General features: G+C 45.4%; 1 protein-coding gene across 8 annotated transcripts in view; it reads left to right on the top strand.

Annotated features, from left to right (window-relative positions):
* Window positions 1-969: 969 nt before the first annotated feature.
* RAPGEF2 (Rap guanine nucleotide exchange factor 2) overlaps window positions 970-23,854 on the top strand; it is a 552,363-nt gene continuing 529,478 nt past the window's right edge. For 3 of the 8 annotated variants that reach the window (XM_063920458.1, XM_063920456.1, XM_063920451.1), the window contains exon 1: window positions 970-1,484. In XM_063920458.1, coding sequence (XP_063776528.1) covers window positions 1,416-1,484 — 69 coding nt within the window. In that variant the 5' untranslated portion in view covers window positions 970-1,415. The remainder of the gene's footprint in view (window positions 1,485-23,854) is intronic. The other 5 variants (XM_063920453.1, XM_063920454.1, XM_063920452.1 and 2 more) reach the window with 2 other exon arrangements.

Genomic DNA, 23,854 nt, shown 5'->3' with positions numbered 1-23,854 from the left:
CCTGCCCTGCAAACGCCTCTGCCTGTCAATCAGGCAGAGGCATGTGCAGATGTGAGATGCCGTTGCACGTCACAGTGGGCCTAATTCAGACCTGATCACTGTACTGCAAATTTGCAGAGGGCTGCGATCAGATAGTTGCTGCCCAGGGAGAGTGAAAACCCGCCCCGTGCAAGTGTGCGAATGCATGTGTACGCCGTGCAAAAACGTCACCAGGCAGCCGATATCTGCAAATCCGTTCGCAACTTACTCACCATTAGCGATTAGGTCTGAATCGGGCCCTGTGCGCACAGTGCGGATTCTGCGCGTGTGCACACTGCACTGGGCTTCAGCATGTGAACTCATGCTAAACTAGGCCCTATGTACAGCTTGTATTTTGCCTTCACAGAAATACAATTCCTATATTATGGCGAAAAAGGGTGCAATGCAATATTTGTGTAATATAGCAGCCCTAAATTACACCCACCTGGGACATTAACCTCAGTGCCTGTCGCACCGGGCACTACATGTTATAAGACATAACATGACATCTTCGTATGCTTGCCATGCTTTCGTACGGCTTGTCTGCTCCCCGCTATCCCTTATTATATACTGCCTACTGTAGGTCTCATAAGGCTGGAATAGGCTTCTCCAGCGGCTCCTCATCCTCCCCATGTTACTGGTCTGCTCACATTACAGTAGTAGCGTACTAGTGCAGCGTGTGCTATTGTTGTCCTGTCACTGCAATATACTTCTCCTCCTGCGACTTGTATAGCGCTCCCCCATACTGTACAGCGCACCGCATCCCCCTCCCAGCTGCTGCTGCACACACGCTGTACTGTGTAACAAAGCACTGGCAGCAGTGCGGGGCTGGGATCGGCCACATACCGCACCGCAGGACAATAGGAGATGGGCCCCTGGGCAGTAGGGTCGGTGTAATGATAATAACAGTGTGAGGGAGAGAGCGGCTTCGCTGCTGCCCCCGCCCTCACTCACCCGGCTCAGGACCAGTCCCCGGCGGCGGCGGGCTGCGCCGCTGAGACACAGCAGCAGGGGACAGCAGAGAGCCGGCAATAATAAGGCGCCGGCAAGGAGGACAGGAAGAGGCGGCTGCACGTCTTACTACTTCCATCCTCCACACCCTCTTCCTGCTGCCCCTGTGTGTGATGCCGCTGCCCCGGAGTGATGCCCCTATGCTGAGCCCCCTGTGTCTGCTGCCCGCGGGGGGCATGTGCCCGGTCGGCTGCTGTGTGTGAGTGGCGGCGAGCGCTCCCTGCCCAGGCGCACAGAGCACCGTTGCCAACTCCCGGCCACTTCCCGCAGCTGGATCTACCCCCACCCCTGCACCGCACAGTGCCCCAGCCAGGGGCACCCTCCCGCACTGCCCGGAGAGCGGGCAGCCCAGCACAGAGCAGCCTGCGGGACCCGGAGGGGGAAACATGGCGTCCTATGTGGATAATAGTTTCAGACAGGCTGTGATGAAGCCCCCGGCTGACAGGAGCCCCCAGGTATGATGCATAGGGTGGGCTGTGTGTGCTAGTGCTCTGTGGGAAGTTACCTGGCACTGGGTATAACTTTATATCTGTTTGCCTGCAGTAACAAGGGTAGCAGCATTTGCCAGTGTACAAGTAACCTACTTCATAGTGTGTGCCACAGGCAGTGCCCACAGCTCTGGCCTCTTCTGTCGTGGGATGCCCCCTACATTGGCCTTGTGAAATGTGATGAATGATCCTTACATGAGGACACTGTAGCATTGTGTGGAGTTGGGATACCTGTCTGCACTTTGCCTATGTAATTGCTTTTATCTGGATAATGGGGATCTGCAATTATCTTTCAGCTAGGCAGAACTGCAAGGGAGTTCTCCCAACAACAAGCCATTGTCAATTGTTGCCTCTGTAGCCTCATCAAACTCCTACCTGATGTACAGGTTGACACTGTATGAGGTCATTTATCCCAGGAGTGTGGGCACAAAGCAGTTCAATGTGCCCTGTTTCTGCATGCATATATCCACAACAGAGATTAGGTGTGTCATTTTTATTCATTCAGCCTTATGTAGTGTTTGGCAGTCTCATAAATAAGGGCAGAGGTTGGCATTACAGGGCAATGTGTTGGCTATTTGTGCTTACCTACTGCATGCATGTCTTCTGCCCAGCAGTGTGACTATATACAGATTGTTTTTCCTGCCCTTAAGCACGCACTTCTATACTGGTTTTACAGTAGGTTATTGTCTCTGGGACATTGAATGACATCACTTTCTCTGTTCTGTGACAATTGAACTTTATTTTGTGGATTTTCTGTACTTCCTGCCATAGTTTTCTAGTTGATGCACAATTAATCACACCTATTTCTGGATACAAAAGATCTGTATTTCTTACCCCAAGGGCTAGTCTGCGAATGAAACCTTGCAGTTCACAGCACATAAATCTAATTATACACCATTTCTCCTCTTGAAAACCGGTTTATAGGAGAATGCTAGCGAGCGTCAAGATGCAGTCTGGGTCTTGTGTGTGTGTGGTGTGGAATAAAAATGCATAAGAATAAAACAGACGGGTTTATCTGTCATAAGCTGTGCATAGTGGTGTCTACCCGTGTGTTTATAGTGACCAGTCAATGCACATATGTTCAAGTCTGGTTCGATAAGCCTCTGGGATCATTGTATGCATTGAGAGACCTTATCAATTTATAGAGAGGTCAGCAAGACAGCACATGTATAACAGCGAAGTCAAGCCTGGCACAGATGCTTACATTATTACCACAGTTGTTGGCTGTGTTATGTGCACACTTATTTTCCCACATCTTATCAGTATGATTTCCTCTTAAGATTTGTCTGCACATTACATTTAATTTTCCTTATCGGTGACATAAGTTTTCTTTAAAGCAGAGTTAAGATTCTTCAGTGACATAATATTCAGCATGACAGACAGCCTGAGGCTTTTCCAGCAGTACCAGCCTTTTTCCTATTAAATGTTTTACAGCAGCTCATTTTCTAGTCACTTAATTGTTATCTGAAACATTTTCTTATACTGCCACTGCTGAATATATGCACTTACTTTCCATGCATGGCTTAGTGGTTGTTGTTTTTTTTTTTTTTTGTCGGAACCAGTAATTTTTGTATGTTGGAATATTGGTGTAACGCTGTTGATGTTTCCTAGGATTAAAGCTAGATACACACTATACGATTATCTGTCCAATCTGGTTGGTTGGAATGAAAATCTGGAAAATGGACAAAACCGGTTGTTCGGATAAATTGGTCGAAACAGATGTAACCAATTTGTCTGAATGACCATCTTTGTCTGTTTTCCAGTGTTTGGGAGCAAATAATCAATTGTCATTTGCTCCCATACATAACCAGATTTTTGTTCCATATTCAAAAACTGTACAGTCTGCTTTTCACACTTAAGTGGGTTACACACGGGGAGACTTGTGCCTGTGTGCTAAGCGATCTAGGTTACACCTGCCGTCTGCCGCCTTACTGTGTCCGAGGATGTAGGACCGATGCTGCACATGCTCAGAGTACTGAACATCGGTACATCGAGTCCTGATTGTGACAGGACATGAATGAGGCCCCATGCTCGCAAATTATTTACTAGTGATGAGCGGATTTGGTTATACTCTGTTTTACTCGGTTCTCAAAACGGCATCTTATTGGGTTACGGATGTCACGTGTTTTGGATAGCCAATAAGATGCCATTTTGAGAACCGAGTAAAACCGAGTAACACCGAATCCGCTCATCACTATTATTTACTAGTGTCTTACATTGACCCTGTGCCAACTGCTTGTGTGAGCACACTTGACGCCATGTCATTGGTGTTTTCCTAATTTCAGTCAGTATCCACCTATGATCTGTTTCTGCCACTCTGCAAATAATCCTATTTATATTTACTGCTACATTCTAAGTTTTACCTTATATATCAATCCTAAAGAAGTGGCACAAATTCCCTATGTGTAATGCTGGCCATATAATACACAGTAAGGAGATGAACCAATGGACTAATGGGCTGTGCGATGGTGCAGTGTTGCGTGCCTCTATGGTAGCGTCTAGTTTCCCATCGTGGAGAGGACCTTTCCCATAAGCCCCTGGGTCCATGTACAAACTATTTGGAATAGTAACCTGTGGCGAGCGGAGCGAGACACTGAGCCCGAAGCGCGGCGAGCAAAGCGAGCCCGCGAGGGTCCAATGGTGCATAGAATTTTTTTTATTTTTTTTACCACAAACGAACGGAGAACGGAGAAAGCATTTAGGTGCTTTAAGGACGGAAGATCTCTCCTGCCCTCTCGTTATGTCACTTCCAGGTCCTGATCACGAAGGTAACATAGACACAACCGTGCATCTATACACTGAATGATCCATATACGGGATCAGAACATCAGTGAATGAAATTTCTAGAATGATTGTCTAGATGATCAAACATGCTTGAAAATCAAATGAAATGGTCCTGCCGTTATTAGCATTAAACGATTACAGTCATATGTACAAACACTGCACAATAAATGTGCAGAAATGTTCACCAGCCAGTTTGGAATGATTACCATTCAGTGTGTGGCTGACTTAGGAATCCAGTAATAAATTGAGGCCTTATGGCTATTGCCATTCATATTGTGTGAAAAAACCCCAAAAACAAATAAAAAGGTCCCTAAAATTGTCAAACGTAAAGCCTTAATGTGTTCTGCTATGTTTCTGGTTAGTTTGTAACTGCGGTGGAAGTCCCCTGTTGTGTGATACGTGCTTCTGCACTAAACACACTTGTTTCGTATTAATGTGGAAAATAATTTTATATAAACATTAGGGACTTATTCAACAATGTGCGCATTTCCCAATGTGAAGTACATTTTCTTTCTATAGTAATTTATTAAAAATGTCGGTTGGGAAAGCTGAGCTTCTTGGGTCTTGCTAAATTGGTCCAGACCGCAGTACCCATTTAGAATTGCTACTTCCTCATTAGGCTTTGATACTTAGCACCGATACTAAAATATGCCTAAACCCTGTGGAAATGACTGATTCCATATGATAAATAGTTGCCACTACTAATGTAAGAAGGTGTTTTGAGTTGCACCAGTGTTAGTTCGTCTTCTGTGCTGCTTCTCCCTCCTGCGCCACCTCCATCTCTCACAGAGGAAACTTTTGTAGCTGGCCATCCCCTCTCCAAACTGGAGAACCCAAGCATGACCTGCGTACACTGTCTGGGCCTCTGGTAAGTGATCCCTGTTAGTCCAGCTCACAGACAAATAACAATCCATGTCTTCGTCTACAGATTCTCTATGCAACCTAACCTGTGCAAATTAGCTTCAAGAAAGGCCAGGAAGACACTAACCATTATAGTACAAATATATTTACTACTTTTGTTAATGATGTAATTGTGGTCGCATTCCACAAACTTTTTTTTGTCTTGGAACGTTAAATGAAAGCCACTCAAAGAAAAAAATTCCTACCTCTTCTTTATAGTGTAATGTTCTGTTCTGTTACTGAGAGACAGATATATGAAATGGCAAATAACCCTTTTTATTGATGTTCTGTCTGAAAAAGAAAAGGGTTATTACTGCGTTTCCAAGATGTGTGATAAGGTAGACCATGGAGAAATCATGGATGTCTTAGCGCTCTGGACACTTATTAAGCAATAAAAAGCTGAGCTCAGATTTTAGTCGCTTTACCACTAATGTATAGCACCATCTTCCAGGGGATGACGCCAAAATGCCGGCTCCTCTGCAGTGACAAGAGCTGGGTGCTGCAGTGTGACATTATCCTAAAGCACTCTGCCTCTGTCACTGATGGGGAGCCAGCAGCCTGGCATCTCTGAGAATGCTGGGCATGCCCAAATAATTATGTAACCAAGGGAGGGGCTTCCCACGCGGCCACATGCCCATAGCAACGCAAACGGGGGACTTCTACGTGGCCACGCCCTGCCCTCTAAGCCATTTCCCCTTTTCGAGCACAGGTTCCTTCAATGCCCGCGAGGGTCTATTGACCACACCGGGTGTCACCGACCCTCTCTCTGCAATAATCGGTAATACAGGATGTCTCAACACTAAATAAAGGGACACATTGACCCCTGGTCACTGCTTCCCATGCTCGAGTTCAAGGTTTTGCCCGTGCTGCACCCCTTCAGTGGAACGCGCTCCATTAGACTCTCCCCAACCTTGCAAAGCTTCAAACAAGCACTGAAAACCCACCTATTCATCAAAGCATACCCTTCCGATGCATAACCTAGTCCTGAGGCTGCTCCTCCATCCCCCTGCCTCATGCCTTGAACATCTCTGCTTTGCTTGCATCCTGCCATCAAGCTACCTCCCGCTTGCTTGCACCTCATGTCATCTGTCTGTCGCCCCTTCCCACTAGATTGTTAGCTCTTCAGAGCAGGGCCCTCTTTCCTCTTGTCAAAGCCCTCTTCTCTACACATTTCACTCGCAGCTCTCCTCTACTCAGCGACTATCTTTACCTGCTTTATATCCTGCTGGTAAAGGCTCCTCTCTATCTATTGCCGCCAGCCCCTAGTAGTACGATGATTACTCCCTCAGTACTTACATCTTAGCTGTATTATGTTTTGAGAATTGTGGTGCTCTTTGTTACCTGTACTCTATTTTTGTTATTTATTTACTGTAATGCTAAGTTTTGTCTCCCTGTACTGTCCTTTGTACGGCGCTGCGGAACACTTGTGGCGCCTTATAAGTAAAATGTAATAATAATAAATCACATGTACATGGATATTTAGACTTTGTTTTACTAACATGCATATATTTATGTTTGTGTATATATTGCAGTTCAGTGGTGTTCTGAAGTTCTGATTTTAATAGTCAGTAAATGTAACCTTTAAGCTAAAATATTTGTTGACTATCTGTATATTGTCTTTCATTGTGAGACAAGAATGTTATTTGTAGTAACAGGGAGTACATATTTATATTCTGCCAACATTTAGTAGCACTGTGTAAACAGCTTTGAGGAATCCATATACTTCTGAAAAGTAACCTTTTTCATGCTCTCCAAAAAATTAATAGGATTCCAAAGTTGCATTCCTCTCTTAGGATTAAGGGAACTTTTAAACAATAAACAATGCATACATTCACTCTTAATTATCTGATAACGTAGCAAGTGGAACACTACTGAATACAAATATAATAGTCAGAATATAGATACTGTATATGCAGGGAATCATGCAATTGTATTAACAATAGCATATATGAACAAATACATATTCAACTAATTCCCACATACAATTCAGTTTCCCCATTTCCTACACTATACCACAGCACTGAAGCGCTGTACTATGGGCCTAATTCAGACCTGATCGTAGCAGCAAATTTGTTAGCAGATGGGGGGGGGGGTGGGGGGGGGGGGTGCAGATATAACATGTGCAGAGAGAGTTAGAGCTGGGTGGGGTGTGTTAAAACTGAAATCTAAATTGCAGTGTAAAGATTAAGCAGCTACTATTTACCCTGCACAGAAACAAAATAACCTACCCAAATCTAACTCTCTCTGCACATGTTATAACTGCCCCACCTGCAGTGCACATGGTTGTGCACATCTGCTAAAAAATTTGCTGCTACGATCATGTCTGAATTAGGCCCTATGTTGTCTCATACAGTCATGGCAGACAGTTATCACTCTAAAGGGGGGTACACACAGAGCGATGTTCCGTTAGAAATTAGTTGAACATCGCTCCGTGTGTAGGGGTGTCTGCGACAGCGATGCGCGGTCCCGTGCGTCGCTATCGCCGGTGCTAGATTGGCCTGCATGCAGGCACAATCTAGCAGGTCGCTTATTTCACCGCTGGATAAAATGAGCGCCCCCGCGTGTCCGTCTCCTCCCCTCGCTCAGCATATTGCGCTGTGCTCAGCGGGGGGAGAGATGTGTGCTGAGCAGTCTGTGCTAGATCGCTCCTCACACATCTCTGGGGATATCTCCCCGTCAGTGCGGCCCTTTACTTTCCCGTTCTGTTTATTACACCATCACATACTTTTTCATTCATTATCCTTCATATGAACCTTTTGTCTGTATGGCTTCAACACCACACAGCACCCCTTCCTCCCACAATCCTAGTGTGTCACTGCAAATACTGTTAATCTGGTCACTCAAGTTGTGCTTTTGGATGCTCTATCTATCTATCTATCTATCTATCTATCTATCTATCTATCTATCTATCTATCTATCTATCTATCTATCTATCTATCTATCTATCTCAGGATATACCTGTGTGTGAAGCGTAGTATGAGTGACCGGCGGTCGGGATCCCGACGCCCAGCATGCTGGCAGCTGGGCGAGCGCAAATGAGCCCCTTGCAGGCTCACCACGCTGCGGCCACGCTATTTATTCTCCCTCCAGGGGGGGGTCGTGGACCCCCAAGAGGGAGAATAGCTGTCAGTATGCCGGGTGTTGGTATTCTGGCGCCGGTATACTGAGCGGCGGGATCCAAACAGCCAGCATACTAAATACCACCCCTGCGTGTGACCACATTAAACAATGGTTATGTTGGCGTCATCTTCTGACTGCACTGACAGACAGGGAAAAAGCAGAAGAGATTTAATTGCTGGTCCCAATAACTAACTGACCAGATGTTCTCAGATTTGGCTATACAAGTATGTGACCAAATGGGATGGCCTCTTTGTGGGTACCTGAAACACTGTTTTCTCAGTAGCTAACCTATAATGCCATGTCATTTGTATGTTACTGAAAAGCCTTATGTACACATACGAGTATACAGTCACCTTTTTAGTAACTGATTTTATGGGTAGTGAGATGCCTTTTGCTAGTTATGAATTAAAATAAGTTAAGTATGTTAGTACATTGCACAACAAGTGCAAATATCACTGGCTCATCAACCCCCATAATTTCTCTGAATATGGTCTTGATGCCGCCTTGGTACAGGAGGGCCCCACAGACTCACAGCCAGCTGCTGAAAAGTTTCCCTGCATCTGCTGAATGAAAGAGTAGCCTTTACTCTGTTTCTTTGTGTTGCTTAAACGTGGCCTGAAGCTTGCTGGAGTGATTTTCACAGAGAAAGGAACTCTGTTACTTGCCATTGCTTCCTTCAGTATTTGTGCTCTCACTGAAGTGCAATTGGGGGGAAAAAGCACAGCAAAAAAGGCATAACTACCTGCAATTATTCTACCAGTTTACTTCCTGAATGCTTTGATTATCAAAGCAAAGATTGCCATGTTCAACACCAGGACCTGTTTTCAGGTCACCTATCTGAGATAACATGATGGATATGCTACATAGAGCATAAAACCTTAAGGTGTCTCATTTATGCTTTTTGCTGGCACATTTCAGTTTAAGAAACGCTCATGCCTAATTTTTTGTAGTGTTTTTTTTTTTAATGCAGCTGCAAAAGTGCTTCATTAATAATACATTCTTAAAATTATTTTTATGAGAGTCTTCCTAATATCTAATGTATGTCATGTGGAAGTCCAAAATAAAGTCTGTGTTGTGTCCCCCCCCCCCCCCCCCCCCTGTTTATTCTCTTTTTATTTATTCAAGACAGCAGCAGTGTACAAGAAAAACCTAAGCAGCCTCTCCATTTTAATCCTAGAAATAAGTTCTTTATATTTGGAACGATTAGATGCCACGTCTTAAATATGGAGTGAAAAAGTGGCCGTGTGACACCATTCAAACAACTGCTTAGGTCTATATATAACCTGATTAATCCACTAAAACCAGGCATGTCGCCACTACTAATATGTTCCACAGGCTGCTCATAGACATTTACTACGTGGCAGTGACTAGGTGACCAACCGTATTTAGTGATATAACGTGATACTGACATGCTTGCATTGATCCTGGAGTATTGTTCCTCTGATCACTTCCAGAATATTGCCTTTCAGTACTAGAAGTGACCGGTACACCTTAAATTGTTTGCATGGCACATTTTAGTCTTCATAATCCCTTTAAAGCATTAAACTGTAGGTTAAATAGGCTTAAAGCTAGACAATAACATACAAAGAGAACCATGGTGAATTAAAAACAAAATTCTTTTGATCTTGGAAAAGTAATTGCCTAATGTAGCATACGTTACTGGCAGGCATGGCTGAATTGAGATCGTGAATAATCGTTTTATTAATCTTTGATTGCAAATTGGACAGCATCTATTTTTGGGTCAAGTGTAGTATTTTTTTCTTCTTGCTTTGTTTCTTGTTCTACAGCAAACAAAACAAAAACGTGTCAATGATAGTTTCCACATTCCTTTGTTTGTTTGTATCATTCTGTTGTTATGTCCACAATCCTCAGAGATAAAAAAAGGAAAATATATTGCATGTGACTAATCCTGCTAATCTTCGTTTGTAAACCTCTTTGTGATCCGTGTAGTTTGAGGTTGGGCACCTTTTGCTGAATTATATATCCCATGATGCTTAGCTGCTTGGGTTATTGATGTTGTTTTTCAGACACTCTTGTATGTATGTGAATAAATAGCTAAAGTTTTGTCATATGCTTTTAATTACTAGGGGCCAGATGTACTAAGCCTTGAAAAGTGATAAAGTGGAGGGTGATAAAATACCAGCCAATCAGCTCCTAACTGCCATGTCACAGGCTGTGTTTGAAAAATGACAGGAGCTGATTAGTTGGTAGTTTATCACCCTCCACTTGATCACTTTTTAAGTGCATCTGGACCTAGGTCTGTTAACTAAAACTTACCAAGACAAGTAACAGTGGATGTCACCTGGCCATGTAAAACATTCCTGATTTTTAGAAATAATTATAGCAGATGTGTATATTAACTGTCTGGTATCGTGTTTTGTCCATACTTAAGAGAAAAATCTTGATAGTCCGTTATTTACATAAAGCAGTTGCTGTAGATAAAACGAGAACATGCACATTTATTATACTATTGTATACTACAGGAGTCTCGGGGCTCTAGTACAGAATATATTCATTCACGCGGTGCCTCCTTGTAGCCTCTGTTGTGGTTACTATGTAATCCCTACAGGCAGAGCTGTATCTCTGGCATTGCTGTGGCCCATCATAAACCCGTCTGAGTGAATGCTATTGATGGCAAAGGTTGTAGTGTTTATATAGATGTGTAGTTTCTGATGATAAGGCTATACAAGCTGTTGTGCTGGACTGCTGATAAGAATAGTGACTCCTGACCGTGATATGATATGACAACAAGATGAAGATGTCAAACAAAAAAATATTGGAAGCCGAGATTGATATTTTTTATTTTTTTTAGCAGCGCCATCAGTTCATAAAACACAACTAGGCACCGTGGCTCAATCTTGTGCCCTCTGAACCTCGGGGCCCAGGGCGGGTGTACTCTTAGTGCCCCCACTGTCACCAAGCCTGTTTGTACTGAAAATATCTGTGTAAGCTATAGAAAAATAGATGACCGTGTTCTTCAACCTACTGTGCTTGGAGGCGGGTAGGATTGTGACACCAATAACTGTATTTGTAACCATTACAGGAACAGCAGTACTCTTCATGTCTGGGGAACTCACAGCACACAGTCTGCACACTGCTTGTTTGCCACTACAGTATTTTGTAATGTGTTATCTGTAGTGCTATGCTGTGTAACTGTGTAGCCTCTTCAAGGCGTTTTTACGGTTTGCTTTTTTGATAACTTAGTATACTTACACAATGTCAGGTGAACTTGGTTGAAGAGTCTGGCAACTGTAGTACTAGATGTCATGCAGGCCTGTCATTGGGTTGGGGCTGAAATGCCAGCAGGCAGGATGCCGGCGGTTAGAATCCGGTCAGGGGTCGGGAAGCAAGCTACCCCTCACCCCCTTACTCTCCCTTGCTGCAGCCTAGCCCTCCCCGGGGGTGCCTAATCCTAACCCCTCCTTTCCCACAACCTAACCCTAACCCCCCCTCCGCAGCTTATACCTCTCTGACGTCCCAGCAGTCACTTGAGCGGGATCCCGGCTATAGGGATGCCGGCCCTGCCATTGTGATCCTATTCGGTATGCCGGTGCCAGCGTTCTGATCAGTGTCAGGAATATGGCGTCTGTCTTTGACAGCCGTGATCCTGACCATATCCCCTGCCATCTACTGTACGTCTATAAAATAAATGCTTGTTTTACTCAGTGATCACCTCTTGAGATGACAAGATGAAATAAGATGGCACGTATCAAATATACACAAGTAAGCCTATAAGTGGTTAACAATTTATACCTTCATCACATGTTCCCTGCTCTCAAACTCTCATTTTTATATATGAATATTACTTCTATAGTAGTACATTTGCATTATTTCCTCTGTTGCAGTGCATGACGTTTAAAGTCTTAGAGCATTTTATTGCAGCATTTAGATAATACATGCACTAAGCATATCTGCCTGTGTTTTGTGGTCAGGAGTTGCCTATGGTATTGGTACTAGTGCTTATTTTGTATACAAAAAGTAGAACTCAAAAACTTATGACATATGCTACGAGGATATTAAGATGTATATGTAAACATTAAAGACTGTTTGCACAAACAAGTACTATAATGGTGTTACATCACAAAGTAGACCCTGGTTATTACCTACCCAAACTGATTTTAACAATTATTTCAGCATCCTTCAAAATGTATTCTTTATGCATTCACACTCCCATACAGGTTCTGGCAATAGTTGGTACAGTTCATGCTAATTCCTCTAAAGCTGGGTATACAATTTAAGATTATGGGGGATATTCAATTATCCCCGTGAAATTTTCACGCAAAAAAAGGGGTTTATTATCGCGATTTTTGACCGATTTTTAGTTCCCAGACCTATGTGTTTTCACAAAAAAACAGGGCTGATAGGGCTGATTATTGGAGGTTTTTTTCCACCTGCCTCAGGCAAGCAAAAAAACAAAAAAACAAATCACAGATGACTGCCGGCATCGGGGACAAGTACCCCCAGGAGTGTCAATTAGCCACGGTTAATTACCTTGGCTAATTGAATAACCCTTTATCTGTCCAATCTGGCTGGTTCGAATGGCAATCTGGTAATGTGTCAGAACAAATAACAATCAACCATTTGCTCCCATTTGCAGCCAGATCGGACAGATAATATGAAAGTGTGTACCCAGTTTAAGGGCAGTATTCAATTTAAGTTGGAAGTGCCGACAGGGCGGAAAGCCAGCACTTTCTACCAATGGTCGGAACTTCCCGACACTTCAATATTCAATTGAAGTGCCGGTTTTCCGTCCTGTCGGAAATTCAGACTAGAATCTCTGCTCATCCATGTGTTTTTCGACAGTGGTGCTGTCAAAAACGGAACGTTTTCGACCATTCATTTTCGCCCATAAGAGAGGGCGAAAATTAATTGCCGAAATGGAGGGGGAAACGGCCCGCTTCTAAATAGGCTGCAGTCAGAGAGCATCCGACTGCAATTGAATATAGACCTAAGAAGGAAATTACTGTACATGTTGCAGTATACAATAGTTATACCTCTTTCACACCGCATAAGCCTGATCGCACACTGGATTTGTACACTGTTCCTTCCCGGGTGTTGCCTGGCTGAGACCCCTTTCAGATAGATGTCCGACTCTGCATATTGCTGGGTTGGTGATGGCACCGCCAACACGTCCGGAAGAGGTGCTTGGGGATGAGATGCTCTCCAAGTGCACCTCTTCCTATGGTGTGAAAGAGTGCGACCAGGCTTACCCGTTCACACCACACCGCAAGTCAGATTGAACCTGTGTTCAATCCCGCTCGTTAACTGAGTTGATTATTTCAGCTGGCCCCTTTCAGACTGTGCAACCTGGGTTATTGCTGGCGTTCTGAAAGGAGTATAACGAAGTAAAATTGTCTGGAAACCATCTTAAGTATCCGTAGGGGTATATCCAATTGATGTCAGATCCGACATTTGAGTATTCAATTGTCTGATTTGACCGTTCCCAACAATTTTTTTTAATGTCTGACTGACATTGTTGGAAACGGGGCTAAAACCTGTCGGATTTGGCCGCGATTCAGACAAAACACGTGGATCCGCGGCTATACCGCCGATCCACGTGTTTTCCGACAGCCAAATTGAATAGGTCGGAACGGTTTCCGACCTAAAAAAGTCGTAAACTGCCGTCTTTCCGACAAGACGGCAGTTCCGACTACAATTGAATAGTAGTAATATTTATATTTAAACATACTTTTCGTTATTGTACTAGTCATTTCTGAGACTCTATAGAGCAGGAAATTTAACACAAGTGTGAAATAATTTTGCAACATTGAAGTAATTGTGGCTGTGCTAAGCTCAAAGGGTCTGATTCAATTGTTTATTGCGCCCCATGCTGGGCATCTATAGAAATGGGTGTCTGTCTGTGCTTTTATTTATTATTTATTTTTTATTTTATAATTGCAAACAACAGTGATAAAACAAATCTGGTGATAACAGACAGACTCAGAGGTAGGAAGGTACTGCTCACAAGCTTATTCAATTGTTGCTCTGATCAGAAAAAAAATGTGTTAAAAAGTTCGTAGTTTGGGCGCGCAAAGCATAGAAACCTGGACTTTGGATGCCCAATCGAGCTGTTTAGTCGGGTTTAGCTGCTTTGCTAAAATGGGAGATAGTATAGGACCCTGTGGAACACAAAACACTGCTATGTATAAAAGGTGTGTGTGTGTGTGTGTATACAGTGCATCTGGAAAGTATTCACAGCACTTCACTTTTTCCACATTTTGTTATGTTACAGCCTTATTCCAAAATGGAATAAATTCATTTTATCCCCTCAGAGTTCTGCACACAATACCCCATAATGACAACGTGAAAAAAGTTTTTGGGAGATTTTTGCAAATCTATTAAAAATAAAAAACTAAGAAATCACATGTACTTAAGTATTCACAGCCTTTGCTTAATACTTTGTTGATGCACCTTTGGCAGCAGTTACAGCCTCAAGTCTTTTTGAATATGATGCCACAAGCTTGGCACACCTATCTTTGGGCACTTTCGCCCATTCCTCTTTGCAGCAATTCTCAAGCTCCATCAGGTTGGATGGGAAGCGTCGGTGCACAGAGGAATGCTGTAGCTCTGACAGAGTGACCATCATGTTCTTGGTCACCACCCTGACTATGGCCCTTCTCCCCCAATCGCTCAGTTTAGACGTGTGTTTGTGTGTATGTATGTATGTATGTATGTATGTAAGACTTCAGTCTTCCTGAGGTACCGCGCAGCGGTCGCGCTGCGCGCCATTGCTCCCGCTCACACAGGCACTGCATGGGTGCAGGGCGCAGGGGGGCCGCCCTGGGCTGCAATAAAAACCTCTTTTAGACACGATCTGGCTATTTTAAGGTGCATAGGCATTATTTGTGACCCCCGCCAGTATAATCTCAGCGGGACCGAAGCGCGCCTTGTAGGGGGCGGGGCTTCCTCCTCAGCTCTGACCAGCGCCATTTTCTCTCCACAGCTTGCTGCAGAGACGCTGCTCCTGGCCCTTCCACTGCTGTCACAAGTAACAGGGTGAAAACAAAGGGGGGGGGGGCACTTAATTTTGGTGTTGGTTGTATTATATTACAAGCGCTGATAGGTCTGGGGCATTGTGCTTTTCAGACAGGTGTGGCTCTGGGTGTGAGCTGGCAAACTCCTTCTCTGTCTCTCTGAAAGGCCTTGCTGTGGGTCTGTCCCCTTTAGCCCAGTGTGTTTGGGGGTGTCGGTACGTGTGTCGACATGGCAGAAACTGAATGCTCTTCCCAGGAGGAGGTTAGTGTGAGAGCTGAGCAGAATGAAGGTGTGACTCTGTCGGCACCGCCGACTGCTGATTGGATTGACATGTGGAATGTGTTGAATACCAGTGTGGCTTTGTTACATAAGAGGTTGGACAAATCTGAGTCTCAGAACCAAGCATGGAGGCAATCCATGGGAGACGTAGTACCACACACTCATGCCCCCTCGGGGTCCCAAAAACGTTCATTTACCCAGGTAGCAGACACTGATACCGACACGGATTCTGACTCCAGTGTCGACTATAATGATGCAAAGTTGCATCCTAAGGTGGCTAAGAGTATTCGGTACATGATTGTGGATATAAAAGACGTGTTGCATATTACGGAAGACCCCGCTGTCCCTGAGACAAGGGTCTGTATGTATAAGGGCAAGAAACCAGAGGTAACGTTTCCTCCCTCTCATGAACTGAACGCCCTTTTTGAAAAAGCCTGGGAAACGCCAGACAAAAGGTGGCACATTCCCAGGAGAATTGCTATGGCATACCCGTTTCCTTCTCAGGATAGGGTTGGGTGGGAGGCAACACCCACGGTAGACAAAGCTCTAGCGCGATTGTCCAAGAAAGTGGCGCTACTGTCTCCTGAAATGGCGACCCTTAAAGATCCTGCTGATCGGAGGCAGGAAGCTACCTTGAAATCTATTTATGTCACGACAGGTACACTGCTCAGGCCGGCTGTGGCTTCGGCGTGGTTGAGTAACGCGATTGAAAAGTGGGCAGATAACTTGTCATCGGATATAGACACCCTGGTTCGGGATAGCGTGCTTTTGACACTGGGTCATATCAGGGACGCTGCAGTCTATGTAAAAGAGACGGCGAGAGATATTGGCCTTTTGGGATCAAGGGCCAATGCCATGGCGGTCTCGGCTAGAAGGGCGTTGTGGACTCATCAGTGGAATGGTGATGCTGATTCTAAGAAGGCTATGGAGGCTCTCCCCTACAAGGATGGAGTTTTGACTGGTGAAGGCCTCGCGGACCTGGTTTCTACAGCTACCGCGGGTAAGTCCTCTTTTCTGCCTTTTGTTCCTCCACAGCAAAAAAAAATGCCCCCATATCAGATGCAGTCCTATCGGTCGCAGAAATTCCGGAAAGGACGTGGGTCATCTTTCCTTGCGGCAAGAGGTAAGGGTAGAGGAAAAAGATCGCCAGCTGTGGCAGGCTCCCAGGAGCAGAAGTCCTCCCCGGCTTCTTCTAAATCCACCGCATGACGCTGGGGCTCCCCTGCGGGAGTCCGCACCGGTGGGAGACCGTCTTTAACTCTTCAGTCAGGTCTGGGTTCTCTCGGGCCTGGATCCTTGGGTGCTGAAAATTGTGACCCAAGGATACAAGCTGGAGTTTCAAGACGTGCCTCCACGCCAATTTTTCAAATCGGCCTTGCCAGCTTCTCTTCCGGAGAGAGAGGTAGTGTGTACGGCAATACAAAAGCTGTTTCAGCAGCGAGTCATTGTCGAAGTTCCCCCGTCACAGCAGGGAGAAGGGTTTTATTCAAGCCTGTTCGTGGTCCCTATTCTGAATTTAAAATCCCTCAATGTGTATTTGAAAAGTTTCAAATTCAAGATGGAATCTCTCCGAGCGGTGATCTCCAGTCTGGAGGGGGGGTGGTGGATTTTATGGTGTCAGTCGACATAAAGGATGCTTACCTACATGTCCCCATTTATCCTCATCAGGCGACCTTCACTGTTCAGGATTGTCACTACCAATTTCAGACATTGCCGTTTGGTCTTTCCACGGCCATGAGGAGTTTCACAAAGGTAATGACGGAAATGATGGTGCTCCTGCGCAAGCAAGGGGTCACAATTATCCCGTACTTGGACGATCTCCTGATAAGGGCGAGATCACAGGAGCTGTTACTAAAAAACGTTGCGCTCTCACTGCGGGTGCTGCAAAAGCATGGCTGGCTCCTGAATTTGCCAAAGTCGCAGTTGATTCCGACAACTCGGTTGTCGTTATTGGGCATGATTCTGGACACAGAACTGTAGAGGATTTTTCTCCCGTTGGAAAAAGCTCAGGAAATCAAGAACATGGTCAAGGAACTTCTGAAACCGCCAAGAGTGTCGATTCATCAATGCACTCGAGTGCTGGGGAAAATGGTGGCGGCCTACGAACCCATTCCGTTTGGCAGGTTCCATGCAAGAACGTTTCAGTGGTACCTGCTGGACAAGTGGTCAGGGTCCCATCTGCAGATGCACCGAAAAATAACTCTGTCCCCCAGGACCAGGGTTTCTCTCCTGTGGTGGCTCCAAAGTTCTCACCTTCTAGAGGGTCGCAGGTTGGGCATCCAAGATTGGATTCTGGACGCGAGTCTCCGAGGTTGGGGAGCAGTCACACAGGGAAAAAATTTCAAGGGAAAATGGTCAAGCCAGGAAGCTTGTCTGCATATAAACATTCTGGAATTAAGGGCCATCTACAACGGCCTGCTACAAGCGGAACATCTTCTTCGCGACCGGCCCGTCCTGATTCAGTTGGACAACATAACAGCCGTGGCACACATAAACCGCCTGGGCGGAACAAAGAGCAGAGCGGCGATAGCAGAGGCCACCAAGATCCTTCGCTGGGCGGAAAAACATGCAAGCGCCCTGTCAGCGGTCTTCATTCCAGGCGTGGACAACTGGGAAGCAGACTTCCTCAGCAGACATGATCTCCACCCAGGAGAGTGGGGTCTTCATCAAGAGGTCTTTGCAGCAGTGACAAGTCGTTGGGGAATTCCTCAAATAGACATGATGGCGTCTCGCCTCAACAAGAAGCTTCAGACATATTGTTCCAGGTCGAGGGACCCTCAAGCAGTAGCAGTGGATGCTCTGGTGACACCGTGGGTGTTTCAGTCGGTCTATGTGTTCCCTCCACTTCCACTCATCCCAAAGGTGATAAGGATTGTGAGAAGAACAAGGGTTCAGGCGATACTCGTTGTTCCAGATTGGCCTCTGAGGACCTGGTATCTGGATCTTCAGGAATTACTCACAGGAGATCCTTGGCCTCTTCCTCTAAGAGAGGATCTGTTACAGCAAGGACCGTGCGTGTTTCAGGACTTACCGAGGTTGCGTTTGACGGCATGGCGGTTGAACGCCAAATCCTAGCTAGGAAGGGTATTCCCGGGGAAGTTATCCCCACCCTACTTAAGGCTAGAAAGGAGGTAATGGCGAAGCATTATCACTGTATCTGGAGAAAATATGTGTCTTGGTGTGAATCCAAGCAGGCTCCTACGGTAGAGTTTCACCTGGGGCGAAACTTTTTTTCACCTGGGGCGAAACATTTTTTGCAAGCAGGTGTGGATGCGAGCCTGAAGTTAGGCTCCATTAAAGTGCAGGTTTCGGCCTTATCAATTTTCTTTCAAAGGGAATTGGCCTCGCTTCCTGAAGTTCAGACGTTCGTGAAAGGCGTACTACACATACAACCTCCATTTGTGCCCCCAGTGGCTCCATGGGACCTTAACGTGGTGTTACAGTTCCTTACGTCACATTGGTTTGAACCTTTGCAAACGGTTGAGTTGAAATTGGTAATGCTATTATCTGATCTTCTGTGAGGATAGAGCGGAGTTGAGAACTCGTCAACATTTTCTACCGAAGGTGGTTTCTTTGTTTCATATGAACAAACCTGTCACAACTGAGGGCCTGAGCTGACGGGAGGCAGCCTCAGTTGTAGGGGCTGAGATGTACCGGAACCTGGGAGGTTGTATCAGACCCCTGGACATGTAAGTAACATGAATAATAACTGCCCGAAGGCGTGACCACGACAACTTGGATAAAAGTCAATGATGTTTATTATGACAACTCCGCAACACAGCAGCAGTAAAAGAAAACATAAAAGTCAGCAAAGAATAAATACAGTTCCTGGGTACTACAGGATGGCAGAAGCCACAGGGCACTGGTAGTGTGAGATAGTTCTTATAATCTTCTAGATGGAAAGTCCTTACCAGGCCCGACTGTAGCAATGGAGATAACCCAGGATTGTACCAGCTGGTGTTCCAGGAAAAGCTGGGTTGCTGAAGATAAAACGGCTGCTGTGGATACTGGCTGGAACCAGACTGTTGTTAGCACGGAGTGGATACTGGCTGGAACCAGTTAAATAATAAATGAACTTGGGAGCGATGAAATATGAACTGAAATGTAGAACTTGAGAGCGGAGAAATAATAATACCGGTGGAGAGTGGTAAAGTGTAGAAAGGACACCGGCCCTTTAAGAGAAGCTGTACTCTGCTGGAAGCTGAGCTGGAAGCAGGTAATGTTGTAGCTGGAAACAGATGAATCCACAATGGATTGGAGAGTCAGGCTACACCGCAGGTGGAATGCTGGTGCGGGTCTCTATGGTGGAAGTCTTGAGACAGGAGCTGGAACCTGGAAGACAATCACAGGAGAGAGACAAACAGGAACTAGGTTTGACAACCAAAGCACTGACGCCTTCCTTGCTCAGGCACAGTGTATTTATACCTGCAGCAAGGAAGGGATTGGCTTGGCAATTATGCAGATTAAAAATACTGACAACAGATTGGAGGAAATGATCAGCTGACAGAATCCAAGATGGCTGCGCCCATGCAGACACTTGGAGGGAAGTTTGGTTTGTAATCCATGTGGTAATAAAAACAGTAATGGCGGCGCCGGCCACTGGAGACAGGAGACGCCAGGCTGACAAGTGCACATCCAACCACGCGGACACAGCGGAGGCCGCGGCTGACGTAATCGCCACTCTGACACTCTGCATGCAGAAGCTCAGGGACGGCGGCGGAGGCCGCGGGAGACGCCATGCCAGATGTAATAAGGCGTTACTGTGACAGCGTCTCAGAGAGACAGGAGAGGATGCAGGAATGTGAACATTAGGATAACAGATGGGATCCGGTCCTGGAGCGCTGAGCCAGCCTTAGGAGGCATCTGATGGGTAAGAAATGGCGTCCAGATACCCGGATCGTGACAAAACCTATTGTGGTGCCTGTGGCTACTGAAGCCTTGGCTGATTCAAAGTTTCTTGATGTGGTCAGAGCTTTGAAAATGTATGTAACCAGAACGGCTCGGGTGAGAAAAACAGAGGCGCATTTTGTCCTATATGCGGCCAACAAGGTTGGCGCTCCTGCTTCTAAGCAGACTATTGCGCAATGGATCTGTAATACGATTCAGCTGGCTCATTCTACGGCTGGATTGCCGTTGCCGAAATTGGTGAAAGCCCATTCCACTAGGAAGGTGGGCTCATCTTGGGCGGCTGCCCGAGGCGTCTCGGCATTACAGCTTTGCCGAGCAGCTACTTGGTCGGGGTCAAACACTTTTGCAAAGTTCTACAAGTTTGATACCCTGGCTGATGAGGACCTCATGTTTGCTCAATCGGTGCTGCAGAGTCATCCGCACTCTCCTGCCCGGTTTGGAGCTTTGGTATAAACCCCATGGTCCTTTTGGAGTCCCCAGCATCCTCTAGGACGAAGGAGAAAATAGGATTTTAATACCTACCGGTAAATCCTTTTCTCTTAGTCCGTAGAGGATGCTGGGCGCCCGTCCCAGTGCGGACTCTATATGCAGTACTTGTATATAGTTATTGCTTAAGTTACACAAAGGTTGTGTATGGTAAGGGTCAGGCTGTTGCTGATCTGTTTTTTGTTCACACTGTTAACTGGGTTTAATTAACTGCCATGTTGTACGGTGTGGTGTGGTGTGAGCTGGTATGTATCTCACCCTTAGTTTAACAAAATCCTTTTCCTCAAAATGTTCGTCTCCTCTGGGCACAGTTCCTATAACTGAGGTCTGGAGGAGGGGCATAGAGGGAGGAGCCAGTTCACACCCATTCAAAGTCTTATAGTGTGCCCATGTCTCCTGCGGATCCCGTCTATACCCCATGGTCCCTTTGGAGTCCCCAGCATCCTCTAGGGACTAAGAGAAGTATTATCTTGAGGGCACCCAGGCATTATTATTTAATTGATTGGAGTGTCGGTCATCTGTTTTAGATGATATATAGTGTTCCTTCTAGGCTATTTCAGCAGGGTGCTGCACCCTGCCCATTTTTGAAATGTGAAAAAGCACCCTGCCCTTTTTCAGTGCACCCTGCAGGATCATAAATTGCCCCCTTGTATACAGAATGCAACAGTCAGAGAGCATGTTACAATGTAGTTGTCTACTCCTTGCCTACCTCTGAAATTGGAAACAATTTCTATCCTTAATGAACTGGATGGCAGAGGAGGCACTGTAAATGGCATCACTGCTGTGGCTGCCTGCATAACACAGCACTCTGATATAGAGGAAAAGAACAGGGTAAGCAGTGAGCATGTACTGCTTATACTATTTCCTTAGTAGAAGAACAGACTTATTTTGTACCTATACTGTATATTTTAACCCTCTGCTTAACTTTTCTGTTTTATAACACATAGGGATTATAACTACTCCATCAGTGGAGGAGACATTTATTATTATCTACTTATTATGTGTATATACTATTGCCTTTCTTTCAAGGAGACTGGACAAATATAGTATTTTTCTCAGTACAGATGTTGGGTGTTACATGGGTGTCCTATATGTATGAAGCGGTAAATGATACATTAAAGGGAATATATATAAAAACTATAAACATATGCGCTATGCTTTGTGCGCAAAGAGTCGCATCAAAAATGTGCCTTTCAAAATGAAAATGTGCCCTCCTCAATGATCAGCACCCTGCCCTTAAAAAAATCCTAGAATGAACACTAATATATATTATAATCAATCAATGTTATGAGTCGCTGCTGCGGCTCTTTTTTATGTTTGTGTTTCTGGCTGTCTCCTAACAACCTGGAAGTTGGCTACTGTGTGTAGCAGATAGGACACTTGTTTGGGAATGCTCTGTTACCTGACTCCAGCCTGTTGTTTCATGTGAAAGTCAAGAACCTGGTGGATGTGCAGCAGCAACGCTGCAGAGAGTTGGTAATTAGGGGAGGCTGGCTGTGCTGTAAATCTCATTGGCTCTTATCTTCTATATATGTGTTGTCTGTCTCTCACTTCTTGCTGGTCATAGTTCCTGGTTGCAGTGGGAGCCCTTGTTTGTAGGTTCTAGTACTAGCCATGGAATCCTTTGTCTAGTTATTCTTCTACCATCTTCCACAGTATTCCTGTGTCCAGTTCTGTGTCTGTTGCATAATAATATCAGCATCCAACTATGTATGTGTTAGTTGCATCATCTGTCTTGTTGCTTTTGTTATTTCTGCTAATATTACTCTTTGTCTTCTTGCTATACAGTCTTGTGTTTCCTCTGCTATCCTTCTCGCCTGTATACCGTCAGTATGCCGACAGGTCAAAATACCGACATCAGTTTTTCATGATTTTTTTCATTGAAACCGACTTGTTCATACTTTACCATCCCAGTGGACCTGGAGGGGGAATATAATAGTGTGCCGAGCGCAGCGAGGCACTGTGCCCGAAGCATGGCGAGCGCAGCGAGCCATGCGATGGGACGCGGTACACTTTATATGGTGTCCATGTTGACTTACGTCGACATACACACAAAAAACAACAAAAACCGCATGTCGGTATTTTGACCTGTCGGCATTTTACATGTCGGTATTTTGACCTTGTCTGTATTTTAAATGTCGGTATTTTGTCCATGTCGGGATTTTGACCATCGGTCAATTGGTGTCGGGATTTTGAACGTCGGGAATATGATTGGAGGTATTTCATATCGATCCCCTTTTCTGCTTGTAGCAGTCGCTAACATGGCAAGATCAGCTCAACTTAGGAAAGATACTGTAAGTGACAATACATCAATATGAAGAAATGGAGTTTAGTCAGTTCAAAAAATAGTGTCAATTGTGAATGTTTCTTCAAGTGCAGTATCAAAAGCTTAAGCGTTCCTTTATAATGATCAATACATCAGTAGTTGAATGCTGCATTTACCTTCTGGCAGGGCGTGACAGGTGGATGTATTGGCAATAGCTGCTGCTTGTAACAGGCATTGCACCATGCCATACAGAAAACCTTGCAGTTTCTATACAAAGGTTTTATATTTTGTTTATGCCTTCACATCAATTAGATCAGGGGTGGGGAACCTCCGGCCCGCGGGCCCTACAAGGCCCGCAAAGCCGTTGGTTCCGCTCCACCCGATTGTATCAGTGAGACACGCCGCCGCTTAGTCCGGCGGCAGCGTGTCTCAGCTGTCAGGGAGGAGAGCACAGCTACTATGTCCGGCGGCAGGTAAGATCTCAAACCAGCCTCCGGTTCGTGAGCCAATCAGGAGCCGCCGCTGCCAGTCCGCGAGCTCTGATTGGCTCACGAACTGGCGGCTGGTTTGAGGTCCTACACGCCGCCGCTCGACATAGCCGCGCTCTCCTCCCTGTCCT

This window comes from Pseudophryne corroboree, chromosome 1 (genome assembly GCF_028390025.1).
Source record: "Pseudophryne corroboree isolate aPseCor3 chromosome 1, aPseCor3.hap2, whole genome shotgun sequence".
NCBI lineage: Eukaryota > Metazoa > Chordata > Amphibia > Anura > Myobatrachidae > Pseudophryne > Pseudophryne corroboree.
The sequence above is the reverse complement of the archived record's forward strand: the minus strand, read 5'-3'. Positions and strand labels throughout refer to the sequence as shown.